This window comes from Protopterus annectens, chromosome 1.part1 (assembly GCF_019279795.1).
Source record: "Protopterus annectens isolate FY-2018-M chromosome 1.part1, PAN1.0, whole genome shotgun sequence".
NCBI classification, from domain to species: domain Eukaryota; kingdom Metazoa; phylum Chordata; order Ceratodontiformes; family Protopteridae; genus Protopterus; species Protopterus annectens.
The window spans coordinates 1967019571-1967035950 of NC_056726.1; the positions used below are offsets into that span (position 1 = coordinate 1967019571).

The following is a 16380-nucleotide window of genomic DNA, read 5'->3' on the forward strand; positions in this document are numbered from 1 at the left end:
GCTATGTTAAACCCATTTAACATAGCGAGACACTTTAAAAAGCAACGGAGATCTTGCTTTCTCCGTTGCTTTTTTTCAAAACTGTCTCGCTATGTTAAATAATGGGTTTATCATAGCGAGACAGCTTTAAAAACAGCAACGGAGAATTTTTTTAAAGCTGTTTCGCTATGTTAAACTCCTTTAACATAGCGAGACAGTTTGAAAAGCAATGGAGATCTTGCTTTCACCATTGCTTTTGCCCACAGCTCTGATGTACTGCGTAAGTATACGCATGCGCAGTACATCAGACCTGCCGCAGACTACCAGACAGCTGCGGAAGGGCAGCAAGGAGGCATTATACAATGCTATTATTTAAGAAAAGTAATTTTTTTTCTCTTAAATTATGTCATTGTATAATAGCAATAACCCACTTCTGGGTGTGGGTAATGCTGGATTTACCCACGGTTGTCTTTGTTTGGCCACTCGGGCTTCACCCTCGTGACCAAACCACACCAACCGTGGGTAAATCCAGCGTTACCCACACCCAGGCGTGGGTTATTGCTATATTACATCACCTCTGTGTCCCAGTGTCTTTCTGGTTACTGTGCATTCAACAGTGTTCTGAAACAGTTGTGTTTTCAAAGGTAATACATGTTTTAGATAGGCCAAAGTAAACCCAAGTCTGGCTTTTAGGCCTTAATATACTGTTACAAACTAAAGTGTCAATGAGTATTCAAGAGGCAGCATGCAGAAACAGTTGAGTCCTCAGGGGTACTGTGTACATCTTTCAAGATGCCCTGATAAAGGGAGGTTTGTAAGTAATTTTCACAGAGATGTTTCTCTGCTTTGTCAAAGACTCTGGTTGGATTTACTGCATAACTACTGTGGTACATTTTAGCTTTCCTAAGATTTTCGTTCTTTATAGAAAACTTAACTGTCATTAGTAATTAAGTTGATATGCAAGGCTCACAAATTAGCAATACCCCAAAGTCATTTATACAGTTCAAGAATTATAACCAGTCTCCTGCAACTATACCCAAAGTCTGGGTGACCTTGCCTTACAAGTTTAATGCTTATGCTCAACTCCTGAAATAACAGCCTATACTACAAAACCAGTAAAATCCAAACACAATGCTTGCAGCTAATGCAGAATGGAGTAATATCTTAATTTAATAATATTTTAAGTCCCCTCTTCATTTTCACTTTATTAAGATACACCTTGAACAATGAAGAACACCCATTACCATCAATTATCAGTAATAAAAGCTTGCAAAACAAGTCCTGCGAGTTGAAAGGTGCTGTTTATGAATTTGTTAGGGAAAGAAAAACACGAGAGAGACCCTTCTCAGTGAAAAGGGAAGTTTTCAAACAGGATTGTAGATACTGTTGAAACTAAAGACGTTTCATCTAATTCTGTGTATTACTTTTTTTTTTTTTTAATTAGCCATTCCACTAAAGTATTCTGAAAAGCATCAAAGCCATGGGTATGGAATGAGTTGAATCTACTTGCACAAAAGACAAGTCCTACTGGCAGGTCAGCTCATTAAAATGGAATCTAAGTGGTGGACTGCACATGTGACATACACTCACCCCCCCCCGCCTCAGGCAAAGGTAAGAAAGCAAAAGCCTGTTCACACCTATCCTGACTGGCCTTCAAACGCCTGGGTCAACAGTTGAACCTGGGTCACTGCCAGTCCAAGCAAATGCCAAGGCCATGAGCCAGCATCTTCTCTAGGTTTAGCTGTTTCTGGAAAAGTAATTAGATTAAGCTACATGCCATTTTTTTTTAATTTAACTGCGAAGGCATCAGAGATTTAGGAGAAAAGGTAACACTATTTTCAATATACTGTTAACATGTATTTGAATATTTATTTATTTACTGTAAACATAATCAGCACAATGGTTGTGATTTGTGTATCAGCTGTAGGGTCAGAGGTTCAGTCTTGACAACAAGCCACTGCACATATGGAGTTTGTATGCTTTCTGTATGGCTGTGTGGATTTTCTCTTTATGCTCATTCTTTTTTGGACTTTCTTCCCCAAACTATCCAAACAGGTGCACAGGCACACACACAGACACATACACACACATTTAACTATGTCCCAGTGGCCAATATCACGGCTGAAAGGGGCCCTTAAAGGACTACTTCATTTATATGGTTAGAAAATCAATTAAACTGAGGGCATGTGTACAACTACCATATGAAGTTAAAATAACTTCAGTCTGGGAAATCATACTATAAAAAATATTTGTTTCTGGCATGTTGTAAGAGTCTTGTCTGAAGTCATAAACTTGCTGAGGAAATAACGTAATGGTAGACAACAGTGAAAATACCACACAACACTGATCTGGAATTTGAATTTATGACCTTGTGTCTAAAAATCGTAACACTAAGAACCAAGTCACCTGCATTCTGGGCAAACTACTTTCTATAATTTTAATAGAGGCAAATAAAGAACTCTGTATTGGGAAGAAAACTTGACACCTGCATGAAACAGGACAGAATGTTCTACCATTTCTATAATTCATTCTCAAAAAGACTGCTATTTAAGACTATTATAAAAATGTTTCACAAATGGAAAGCTTGTACTCTTTTTACCAGAATTGCTTCAGGCTAGAAATGAAAAACAAAACAAAAAGTGTTTCTGCCACACCCCTACAAGTATGAGAAAGACAAACCACCATAGCCAGCATGAGTGAGCACTATAGTTCAAAGATAAAATCTGTCTTAACTAGATCCCTAGGCTAAGCTGCAAAATGCACAACAACTTCATTCAATGTTCTTATGGACATACATACATGCAGTGCTGAAGGCTCTGGTAGAAAATCCACATCTTCTCCAAAGATAAAATCTGGAGGCAGTTCTGGAAAATGCGCATTAAAAATAATATCCCCTAGGATTCAGACAGAACAAAAAAGAAACTTCAGTAACAAACACTTAGATCTTCACAGCAATCCTACTCAATAACAAACCTCTTTCTACGAGGAAAAAACTTTCAAAAATGTTACCAAGAATCACAACAGCAGCAAGCGTCCACACACCAAACTGCAGCAAGTGCATATTAGTTTATTATAAACTTAATGCTAAATGCTTTCAAGTTTATATACAAAACGTTCTGTTTCTAAAGTTTACTCCCATAAAACAATAATAATCTTCATTATCCCGGTAGGCCCACTGGACACAATCTTTTTTCAGGGGGACTTGGGAGCAATGGCTGGTTAAGGGACTTACTCAGGGTCACACAATAGGCAAATGAGGGCCAAGGGAATCAAAACCTGCACCACAGGAGCTACAGTTTTTGACCTTAACCTCAGCACCAATCACCAGACATACAGATACTTAAAAATTAAAGTGTTTCACAATGAACGAAGAGAGCCTGCTGGCTTAAAAAATGAAAATAAAAAAATAAATAAATAAAATTAAAATACAGTGCTTCTGGAATCATGGAACAAAATTAAAAGTTATGTTCTACCATAACTAGGTATCTGTGTTGTCCATTTTCATTCTTCCTCAACATATGGGTTCGGATCCGATCCCCGGATCTGACTTGGCTGCTTATTTCATACTTAGGATCCAGCTCTTGAGCTCCTGCCTGTATCTATAATGCTCTGCTGTATCAACAAAGTCCCAGATAGAGTTTGCTGCACAATTCCCATAGTATTAATAGAGACAGGAGATGAAGAAAGAAAGTCAGGGCTCAAACAAGCACATTGATAGCACCTTATAAGTTAGATCCCTTGAGATATCCCCTAATGACTAACTCCTCACACAGTCAATACCACCTACCCCTTAGAACAAAGATACATCAATCCAAAAAACAAAAGATATCAAAAAAAGAGGTTATGTCTTACCATAACGTTCCATCTGTGTTGTTGATCTTCATTCATTTCTTACTGATGAGAAGTCTCTTCCATCCTCGAAGCTGTGCCAGCCTTTTACCAAGCTCTTGCCAGCCCCAAACTCTCGAGCTAAGATTTTACCCACAACGCCCTCTTCCCTGTCACCTCAGATCGAGTTTGCCAGATAAAAGTAAAGCAGAGGCTGTCTCTAGTCAGACTGTACCTATTCAGATGACACAGGAACCAATGCGATCCCCTAGCAGCCTTAGGAGGGTGAGAGGTAATGAATGAATGAAAATCAGCAACACAGATGGAACGTTATGCTAAGACATAACTTTTTATCTGATGTTGTTAATCTTCATTCATTCCGTACCAATGGGACAGAGTCCCCAGCTACCTTTGTTCCTGGGAGGCCCTTAATGGAAGGATGTTTCTGAGCACCATTGAACCGAAGGATGCTCGTCCTCTGGAGGCCAAGTCTAATTTGTAATGAGCGATGAAAGTATGAGGAATGGCCCAAGTTGCAGCTGCAAAAATGTCATTCAAAAAGGCTGTAGCATGAAAGGCCGCTGAAGTGGCCACTGACCTAGTAGGGTGGGCCCTAACCCTACGTGGTAGTGAAAGATTATTTCTGTCATAAATGAGCGTGATACAATTCCTCAACCATTTTGCTAATGTTACTTTGGAAACAGGACACCCCAGTCTGTGTCCTGAAAAAGCCACAAACAATTGATCTGATTTCCAGATAGATTTTGTTCAGTCAAGATAAAAACTTATTTGACTATGCATGTCTAATGAGTGCAGACAATACTCTCCTCTATTAGAGTGGTTAGAAAAAAATACTGGGAGGTCAACTGTTTGGTTAACGGAAAGATATGAGATAACTTTTGGCAAGAAAGATGGGTTTGTTCGGAGAGATACTCTGTCCTTATGAAAAACAAGGTAGGGATGCTTGAGGCATAAGGCTTGAAGTTCTGATATATGTCTGGGCAACATGATGACTATCAAGAAAAGGAACTGCCATGAAAAAAATTTTAGATCACAACTAGATGCCAGTTCAAGGGGAGGACCAGTTAGACTTTGTAAAACTAATGAGTGGTCCCAGGGTTCTATTGGTTCTCTGAAAGGAGGTTTAATATGAATTACACCCTTTAAGAAAGTTTTGCAAAGTCTGTGAGACATACGGGAAGAATTTAGAAATCCACAATGGTAATTAGAAATAGCAGCCAAGTGAACTCGAGTAGCTGAGGCAGTTACGCCTGAATCAAGTAGGTCTGCTAAGTATTCAAGAATGGTGGTAATAGGTGCTGTAAAGGGATCCAGCATTTTGTTTTGTATCCATATCGAGAATCTCTTCCACTTTTTAAAATAAGTCTCTCTGGTGAATGATTTATGGGAAGCAATAAGAATATGATGCACTGGGGAAGAAATGTCATTCTGCCTGACAATTATTGGAAGTGAAGGAACCAAGCTGTCAGCTTGAGATTGAAGATGTTCAGGTGAATCAATCCTTGTGGGAGAGAGATCAACTCGGGGATGGCTGTAAGATCCATGGTTGATCTAGAAGGTGAGGCCAAAGGAAGGGGAATCAAACTTGACGAGGCCAATAGGGGGCAATGAGGATCACTTTGCTTTTCAACGGGAGGGCCTTTATCAAGAACAGGGGGATGAGGAGGAGAGGAGGGAAGGCGTACAGAAGACCCAAGGGCCATTCATGGACCAGAGCGTCCCTCGGTAACTCCCCCAGCAGGGGGAACAAGGCAAAGTAGTTGCTGCATTTGTGGTTGATTGGGGAGGTGAACAGATCGCAACAAGGCTGGTCCCAGCATTTGAAAAGTTTTGCTGCTATCAGAGGATTGAGAGACCACTCGTGAGGCTGAAGAATGCATCTGCTCAACTTGTCCACAATCATGTTGGAGCTCCCATGGATGTGAGTTTCTATCAGAAAGTGGTTGAAAGCAATGGCCCATTACCAAATTCTCATGGATTCTCCACACAACGGGTAGGATTTGGTTCCCCCTTGTTTGTTGATGAACCAGACCACTGACATGTTGTTTGATCAAATTGCAATGGTCCTTGATGGAAGGATGGGATGAAATGCTTGCAACATTAAAAGCACCGCCCTCAGTTCTAGGACACTGATATACAATTGGGTCTCTGTTTCTGACCAGGTACCTTGAACTGCATTTCCCTGACATAGCCCCCCCACCCCATCAGGGAAGCATCCATGGTTACCGTGGCCTTGGGCAGAAGGGGGAAAGACCACTGTCGACCATCTGGTTTCATCCACCACAATAAGTCCTGATGGCATCTTTGAGTCACTCGGACTTGGAAGGTTAGAGGGTGCTGTAAAGGGTACCACTGGGTAAGTCGTATCCACTGCAGAAGTCTCATATAAAATCTCACTTGGGGTACAATGGTGATAGACGCTGCCATAGACCGTAGCAGTTGAAGTACAGACTGAGCTAGGGATAGGTTGTGACAGAGTATCGTCTGAACCTGGGATCTTATCCTTTGTAGTCTGTGGTCTGGAAGGGATGCTTGGCAATTTGTCATATCCAGTACTATCCCCAGTGAATTCTAGGGACTGAGTTGGGGTCAAGTTGCAATTCTTCCAATTTATCGATATACCCAGATGTTGTGCTATTTTCAGAGTATATGACAGAGACTCTTCCAGTAGATGCTTGGTGGGGGCAGTGAGGAGCCAATCGTCTAAATACAAGAACACCCAGAATCCTTGCAGTCTCAAGTGAGCTGTCACTACTGCCATGCACTTGCTGAACACTCTGGGGGCCATCGAGAGTCCAAAGCGCAGCACTCAGAACTGAAAATGATTGGCTCCTGCACAGAAGCGGAGGTATCTTCTTGAGCGTTTGTCTATTTTAATATGGTAATACACATCTTGAAGATCTATTGAGCACATCCATTCATCTTTTTCCAGCAAGGGGAGGACAGACTGAACCGTGACCATCTGGGATTTCTCGTTTGACTAACTTGCTTAACAAGCGGAAATCTAGAATCGGTCTTCAGTCCCCTGTCTTTTTTGGCACTAAAAAGAATCTTGAGTAGAATCTGGATCCTATTTGGTCTGGTGGGACTGCCTGGATGACCTTTTTGGAGCAGCTTTTGAATTTCTAGTGCTGCTGCTTCCCTTTGACTGGGTGGAATGTCAGGAATTCGAGTACGGGGGGGGTGAAGTAGAGGTTGAAAAGAATGGTGTATCCTCTGGTGATCCTTTGTGCCCATGAATCTGTTGTTATTGTTTGCCAGGCAAAAGGATACAAGGAGAAACGTTCCCTGACTGCTTCCAGAGGAAAGCAATCGGGTTGCTCTTCAGGAGCACTGATAGGGTTGGCCAGAGAAAGAATCTCTGGAGCCCTGGTTACGCAGACCTCCCCTGCCCCGAAAGGGGCATCTTCCGTTAGTTTCCCCCTCTGCCTCTAGGGGAGAACTCAGCACATGCATCACAGAAAGGACCCTGAGATTTTATGTGCCACACCTTTCCACTCCTCTGGTTCCTAGAGTAGGACCGTTGAGGAGCCGAAAAATGTACACCTATGGCAGAACGGGTCTTGCCGTCTTGTTCGCACCTTGCCAACATCTCTTTAACTTTGGGGCCAAAAAGTGAAGAGGCTTCAATTGGAGCATTCAAGAAGGAGGACTTAAAAGGGTCTGCAAAATTGCATAGGCACATCCAGGCATGACGTCTAATGACAATGCCTGATCCTGCTACTCTGGTAGCTCCTTCCATGGCATGGGATATCAGATGCATGGAGGAGCTGGAAATGGATTCAAGGGTAGCTAGCTGTGAGGCCACTGTATCCCGGACCTCATCAGACACTGCTCCTGCCAAGGTTTCAGACAGTTCGTTAATCAAATCTCTCTGGAGCCTGGTGAAGTGTGCCAAATAATTCAAAGACCTAACTGCGAAGGTCAATGAAGCAAACACGTGCTTCCCTACTCTAGCCAATACCCAGGACTCCTTGTTGGGTGGGTGGACAGTCTGGGTCTCCTCAGCCAGTTCTTTCCTGGTAGCTACAGCTTCCACCATGGCGTCTACTGGAAGACCCCTTGACCAATATGGGTGTAGTTCTGGAGGTGATAAAATTTTGTCCGGCCTCCGAGAAATCGATTCAATGGTGTCAGGACATTTCCATGCACGCTGCACGTGGCGTCATCCAGGAGGTACAGGGCTGGGCAGGAAAAGCCTGCAGGAACACGGACTCCTCTGAGGAAGGGTTGGAGGGCTACCAGCCACTCCTCTGTTTCAAAATCTCTAGAATGTCTCCAAAGGACACCTTCTCAGAGGGAGACCATGGGCACCCTTCCCCATCATCAAAATCCGTGTCTTTGGTCAAAAACTCTTCAGAGGAGTCTACGTGCTTCTTCTTGCATAATTTCTTACAGTGGACTTCCTCAATGGGAACTTCTGGGGAAGACTCCGAAGAAGCAGCATCCTGGGGCAGGGTATCCTGAGGCTCTTGTATCCGGTGTCCAACAACAGTGGCTTGTGTCAGCTGTGGCACAGAGAGGAAGCTGGGTAACAGTACCGACACCAAATGCTTACCTGCTGAGGCAAGGGCCCTCTCCATGGCTTGGAAGGCCGGCCTGACTGAAGTGGGATGGGAGCCCAAACAACCTCGGAACCGGGGTCACGTCCCGCTCTGAAGAAACAGCCACCAAACTAGGAGTTTCAAGAGGGTTGTGTACTGAGAGGACACCCGGAACCATGGACAGCACCATAGAAAAAATAGGTACTGAGCCATGGAATCCCGTGCCAATGAGACAGTCACAATCCTGAGAGAGAATGCACCGGGAGCCACAAGAATGGCTCCAATTCCATGGTGAGGTCTACCAATGGAACCGAAGCAAGAGGAGTCGATGTTGGTTCAGGGGACTTCAAAGCTTGCACAGAAGTTGAAGGAGGAGAACTGCTGGAGTCTGTGGAGAAAACTGACTACCTCCAATGGGGAGAGTAGGAGTAGACTTAGCAGGAACAGGAATCTCTCTGGCCAACAGCAGCTGAGACAAGGAGCACCGCATGGACAATCCTGATGGGGACTCAGGCCTCTCTAAAAATGGGCTGTACTGTTGCCCCAAAAAGGGGTCTATTGAGGGAGAATATTTGGTCTTGGCTGATTCCAATTTTGAGAGAATGGGAACTGACAACTGTTCCAAGAATGGATATGGCGCCGAAGTCGACAGTGCTGTAAAGGTCTGCACCGGTATTGTCGGTACCAAGGTCAGCTTGGAGGCCTGAGATGGTGCCAAAGTAGAAGCTTTCGGCGTCGAGGTAGAAATGGGAGACAGTCAGTGACGACGGTTCCGAGGCTGGAGCTGAGGTCAATGCAACCGTCAAGGTCGGTTCAGACAATTTAGGTAATTTGGCCTTAGGTACCTTTAGGTCTCCAGAGGGAGATAATGGAGCCGACTGAGAATGTGGCCTCTTTTTATGATGTTTGCTAGGAGGGGGCAACCCCTCCGTCCCAGAGATAGCCTCTGAAAAAGGTGTCTTAAGCAGGGCTTTCAAGATCAGCTTATTTCTTTGTTCGTTCAAGGTCCTGGAAGAAAAGTTTTTACAAAATCCACAGGGTGGTTGGATGGAAAGATGTGGGATGCCCAGGCAATACACAAAAAAGATTATGAGTGTCAGAGTGTGGTAGTTTGTGGCCACACTCACTACACTGTTTGAAACCGGTGGTGCCTTTCTTTTCCAACATAAGAGGGACACCACACTCACACCCACAACAGAAAAACAAACCAGGAATACCAAAAGATAGTTTTATTTATTTTTTTTTAAGGTAAAGAGAACAGAGAGAAGACGTACCAATAATGGTAAGCAAGGGCTACCTAAAAAGGTAGAAGGGAAGAATACCAATGATGGTAGAAGGTTACCACAAAGGAAAGAAAAAAGAAAAAGGAAATAGGTTTTATAGTCAGGGAAGGCAGTGGGAAGTGCGATACAGCAAGCAGGCAGGAACGATAAGAAAATTAGTAAGAAAATTCAATATCTAAGAGTAATATCAAAAAATATATCACTTAGCTTGTGAGAGCTGGCTTGGCACAGCTTTATGGCAATGCGGCAAACGAGATCTGAGGTGGCAGGGAAGAGGCATTGTGGGTAAAAATCTTAGCTCGAGAATTTGGGGTTGGCGTGAGCTTGGTAAAAGGCTGGCTCAGTTCTAAGGATGGAACCAATTTCCCATCAGTAAGGAATGAATGAAGAATAAACAACATCAGATTCAAATTATCAAATTCCTGAAGTTGACCATTAAATCTCAATGGAACCTCATATTGGATGGCGACATCCACCCAAACCCTGGCTCATTCTCGACCAACTGCTCTACTCCCAGTAAAACCTCTCCCAACACTCAAACTTTAAACAAACCTCCTAACTCACTCCTGGTTAGCCATCTAAACATCAGGAGCATAAATAATAAAGTTCAGCACCTTCGTTCCCTACTAGATTATCTTTCCCTGGATATTCTATGCCTCAGTGAAACCCGGCTAAAACCATCGTCAGACAATGAGGTTATATCACCGGGGTACACTATATTAAGGCTTGACCATACCACTAAGAAGGGAGATGGGGTAGCGGTTCTATATAAAACCACTCTTGAGATGTCCAATGTTGCCCCACAATCATTCCAATTTGACAAGGCTGAAATTATCATCACTAAGCTTAATATCAATAAAAATAAACGCATATACATAGTCTATATTCCCCCCGTTAATAACATAAAAACTCAACAGGACATACTATGCTTGCTGTCAAATAACTACCCCCAGAAACTGTTCTTCTTGGAGACTTTAACATAGACTGGTTCACCTGTTCCTCAGAACCCCCCTATTCACCATATCAACCTTTATGGATTCACACAGGTCATATCCTCCCCCACTAGGTTAAGTAAACCTAACAATAAAGTAACTACCCTAGACTGGATAATTAATAGTCATCCCTTCATGTACAAAGCTGAGACTATGCCTGACGATATGTGATCACTTTCTCACCTATATAATCAGGTAAAAGGCAGACATTCCTAACCAACCCATTTATAAAACAATTAGGAACAAGAAAAACTTTTAACTTCACTAACTTCCAAAATGAACTCAAACAGTTTAATTGGTCTGTCCTAAAACATCTGCCACTAGAAGAAGCTGTAAAATACTTTAATAGCAAATTCTTCGCTATCCTAGACACCCACACCCCATCTCATTCTATTAGGACTAAAACAAAAGCTGCCCCGTGGTTTTCAGTAGAAACCAGACAAAAAAACCTCACTTAGAAATAAAGCCTGGGACACTTGGTGAGCCACAACCCCCCCCCCCCCCCCACACACAGATCAACTTAGATACAGGCAGCTAAGGAATTATGCAAAAAAATCTGTTATGACTGACAAAAAAGCTATTATTGCCACCTACAGCAGAAACGCCAAAATAAACCCCAAAAACTTTGGGCAGGTATAAATAAACTTCTCCACCCAGGTAAATCTACTACCCCTACCCCCTCAACTTCTATCAAAAAACCTCCTGTTGAGGTTACCAATACCTTCAATAGCTTCTTTACTGAAACTATCCAGCATCTAGCTAGTCAATTATCCCCCAGCTGCCCAGATCCAATTGTTACTACACTCAGTGCCCAAATTAACTTTAACGTTCAACCAGTTGCAACATCATTTATCCGAAAACTAATTAAAAAATTAAAACCAACTAGCCTATCGGCTGACATCCTCCCAGCAGAGTATTTACAAAAACCAGCTTACTCAATATCCATCTTGATCAATAATACTATATCTGAAGCTTCCATCCCCTCCATCTGGAAGACAGCCCATGTTATCCCACTCCATAAAGGAGACAGCTCCTCTGGGCTCTCTAATTAGAGACCCATAGCTATCCTGTCTCCACTTGCCAAAATTATGGAGAAACGCATACACAGACAACTCCTAAACTATCTTCTCATGAACAATCTCCTGAAAAACTCACAACATGGATTTAGACCATACCACAGTACCACCACTGCCCTTCTCTCCTTCACTAATGTTATAAATCTAAACCAAAACATTAATAAACTTTCCTCAGCTATCTTCTTAGACCTTTCCAAGGCCTTTGGCATGGTAAACCACCAAATACTTATACAAATGCTGGAAACCATTTCCCTAAACACCCAGGCTATCCAATGGTTCCAATTTTACCTGAGTGGTAGACAACAAGCAGTCCTATGGAAGGACAACCTATCCGCCCTGCTACCCATCACCCTAGGTGTCCCCCAGGGCTCCATCTTAGGACCCCTCCTATTTTCTATATTTATACATGACCTGCACAAAGTCATTGCAGAGGCTATCTGCATTCAATACGCGGACGATTTGACTCTAATATGCTCGGCCACATCCTCAACAAAACTGCAGTCTTTATCCCAAAAAACTTTTAACACAGTTGAAAATGTACTTCTTAATCGTCTTCTCATATTAAATCCAACAAAACTAAGCTGCTGGTTTTCTCTCCATCTCAAAGGTCCACCGTACCGACCTTCAACATAAAATCTAACAATGGCACCATTATTTCACCACATCCCTCGACCAAGCTCCTAGGTGTAACAGCTGACAATAACCTTAAGTTCGGCTTGCATATTAACCATACGATTAAAACAGTTAATAAAAACTTGGCTCTCTATACAAGATTAAATCCTTCCTAACTCCCCTAGCTAGAACTGTTATTGCCCACACACACCTACTCTCTAGCCTCCTCTACGCCTCCCCCTTACTCACAAACTTGAGGAAAACGGACTTGAACAAATTCACTAGCTGTTATAATCACATTGCTAAATTTACCACTGGTACAGCCTATAGAACCCACCACTGTATTAACCTTAATCTTCTAGGGTGGTTTGAACTACCTAATCTGCTAAAGGTCAACCAACTAGTAATTGCCCATAAGATTCTCGAATACACACCTGTTCTTAAAAGTCTTATCACCTCCTACCAGAACTTCAAGACGCTCCAATCCTCTAACAAAATGTTAGTTTACATGCTCAAAACTAACAATGCAGCTGGGGATGGTCTGTTTGCCAACATGGCAAAACACGGAACTCACTCCCTGCTGACCTAACATCAGAACCCTCTTTATCCCAATTCAAGAAAAATCTTATACTATACTTTAAACACAGTGGATATGTCCGTGCTTTACCCCCTATTAAATTTTACTCCTTCAAATGTGTGCCTAATTAGGTCTTCCTGCAACTAAGTGCCTCTAAGTGACTATATCCCAGTTATTTGATTAATAACCCAATTACTTTCTATTAACTTGTGTTACCGAGTTATGTTTCGAACCTTTTAATGAATGTAATTCTGTTTGGAAATTATAAAACTTTTAGTTATGTACTTACCATAACTTTGGATGTATGGGATCCATCTCGCCTACATTCATAACTGGTGGGTTCGGAGCCGATCCGTCGGCTCCGACTCGGCCACTATACACTAGAACGAAGTGTCTCATTGGCTGGGCTACCCCTTATCCCATAATGCACCACACCTGCTTCCCCAGATCTTGTTTGTTCGCTTTCATACATACATACAGGTACAGAACACATACCAATAACTGTAACCAACCAGAGCTCTTCCAGAGGAGAGCTTAGCAAGATCAATATTTCCTCCAAATCCAAAAGGTAGGGGGAAGGAGGGTGGGTATGTATGAATGTAGGCGAGATGGATCCCATACATCCAAAGTTATGGTAAGTACATAACTAAAAGATGTAATGGGATCCTATCTTGCCTACATTCATAACTGGTGGGACAGCGTCCCTAGCACCTAAAACCCCGGGTGGCTCACTGGAACACACTCCTGAGAACTGCGGAACCAAAAGAAGCTCTGCCTCAGGAAGCCACATCAACCTTGTAATGAGAAATGAAGGTGTGCGGAGAAGACCAAGTAGCAGCCGCACAAATATCATCTATTGAAACTTTGGAGTGAAAAGCTACAGAGGTGGCCATAGCCCTGGTAGAATGAGCTTTGAGTGGGAAAGGCAACTCTCTGCCTGACTGGGAATAAATGAAAGAGATGCAATCCTTAATCCATTTGGCAATGGTGGTTTTGGCAACTGGTAGACCTAACCTATTCTCTGCAAAGGACACAAACAGTTGGTCAGATTTTCGTGTCTGAGAGGTCCTATCTAAGTAAAAACGCAGTTGCCTGTGAACATCCAACTGGTGGAAGGTATATTCTGCTCTATTAGAAAAATTTGGAAAGAAAACTGGGATTTCCAATGATTGTTGAATGCATAAAGGAGATGCTACCTTAGGCAAAAAGGATGGATTCAATCTAAGGGAAACTCTGTCTTTGTGAAAAATCAAATAAGGAGGGGAAGAACAGAGAGCCTGAAGCTCTGAAACCCGCTTAGCAGAAGTTATTGCCACTAGAAAGGCAGTTTTCCACGACAGGAATTTAATATCACAAGTGGCTGCAGGCTCAAAGGGACGGGCAGTTAAAGAGGCCAGAACCAAAGTCCCAAGGGGGCACAGGATGAGCCATAGGAGGCCTGAGGAGCCAGGCTCCCTTAAGAAAGGACTTGCAAAGTCTGTTAGCCATTAAAGAAGGCTCTATAGCAAAATGAAAATTAGATATAGCCGCCAGTTGAACTTAGTGTGGAGACTGAAGAGCCTGAATGAAACAATGAAGCTAGAAATTCCAAGACCTGCGGAACTGGGGCCGTAAGAGGATCAATGCCTTGTTGCTGGGCCCAACAAACAAACCTTTTCCATTTGCTGGAATACAGCTTAACGGTAGACGGCTTGTGGGAAGAGGACAAGATGTGCATCACTTCCGAAGAAAGAGAAAGATCTCTAACTAAGGATGGAAGTGGAGTAACCAAGCAGCCAGTCGCAACGACCGGAGGGACGGATGAGAGTGTCCCGACTGATTGGACAACAGAGCCGGCACTGGGTCCAGAATCCAGGGGCCCTGTACCGCATACTTCTGAAGGAATGGGAACCAAACCTGATGGGGCCAATGTGGGGTGACCAAAATCATGTGGCACCCGACATGAAGAGCTTTCTGAATCACCCTCGGGAGAAGGGGAATCGGGGGGGAAGGCATAAAGCAGACCCGGGGGCCAATTGTGGGCTAGAGCGTCCCTGGGAGACTGCCCCTGAGAGGGTGTCAGAGTGAAGAACTCTCTGCACTTCGCATTGTTGGGGCTGGCGAACAAGTCGCAACAAGGGAGACCCCATTTGGCGAAGATCTGCGCAGCCACTCTGTTGTTGAGGGACCACTCGTGGGGCAACAGGAGAGTCCTGCTGAGCCTGTCTGCAATCACATTGGCTTTTCCCGGAATGTGCGTGGCTACAAAGAAACGTCGAGAGGCTATGGCCCAGCGCCATACTCTCATGGCCTCCCTGCAAAGGGGGTAGGACCTGGTTCCGCCCTGCTTGTTTATGTGCCAAACTACCGACATGTTGTCGGATAGAATCCCAATAGTACCTTGGGGGAGAGCATGATGAAGTGCTTGTAAAACCAGAAGCACCACTCTCATTTCCAGGATATTGATGTGAAGGTGCGCTTCGCAATCCTGCTAAGTGCCTTGGACAGACCTGTCCAGATAATGACCCCCCCCACCCTATCTGGGAGGCGTCCGTGGTCACTGTGGCGAAAGGACGCCCCCGGTCCAGGTTGGACCGACATAGCCACCAACGGAGGTCCCGACGACAACTGTCCGTAATCAGTACCAGGTGGTTCAGGGGAAGTTCTTGGTATAACCATTGAACCGATAATAGCCATTGCAGCACCCGCATGTGCAGCCTGGCTAACGGTACTAGGAGGATAGTTGCAGCCATCATGCCCAATAACTTGAAGAATCTGTCTGGCAGGAACTCGAGATTTGGGTAACAAATTTAGAACCTGTGATTGTAGAACCTGAATTCTCTCTGATGGCAAAAATGCCCGCATCCTTTTTGTGTCTAACTCTGCGCCTATAAAGGTGATACGCTGAGATGGCCGCAGCACAGATTTTTTTCCAATTGAAAGTGATTCCTAGCGAGAGACCCAAGGTTTCTGTGGCCATCAGCGCTCGAATCAGTAGATGCTTAGTGGTGGCAGTGAGGAGCCAGTCGTCGAGATAGGGAAACACTTGGAATCCTAGACTTCTCAAGTGAGCTGTCACCACTGCCAGACACTTGGTAAACACCCTGGTGGCTGTGGTGAGATCAAAGGGCAGTGCACGAAACTGGAAATGACTGGTTCCTAGGCGGAAGCGTAAATGACTCCTGGACTCTTGACGTATCAAAATGTGATAGTAAGCATCCTTGAGGTCTATGGAGCACATCCAGACATCCTTCTCCAATAACGAGAGAATGGACTGAAGGGTGACCATCTGGAACTTGGACTTCTACACAAAATGATTTAAAGAGCTTAGGTCCAAAATGGGCCTTACGTCCCCTGTCTTTTTTGGCACCAAAAATAATCTGGAGTAAGTTCCTGATCCGATCTGGTCGACGGGGACGGGCTGGATGACCCCTTTGCTTAGCAGCTTTGAAACTTCTACGGCTGCCAGATCCCGCTGACTGGGTGGCA

General features: G+C 43.8%; 1 protein-coding gene across 2 annotated transcripts in view; it reads right to left on the reverse strand.

The window, feature by feature from the left end:
• The window catches only part of BABAM2 (BRISC and BRCA1 A complex member 2), a 2993168-nt gene that overhangs the window by 2338838 nt on the left and 637950 nt on the right, over positions 1-16380 (reverse strand). For both annotated transcript variants that reach the window (XM_044085207.1, XM_044085201.1), the window contains exon 4: positions 2779-2873. In XM_044085207.1, the coding sequence (XP_043941142.1) occupies positions 2779-2873 (95 nt within the window). The remainder of the gene's footprint in view (positions 1-2778; positions 2874-16380) is intronic.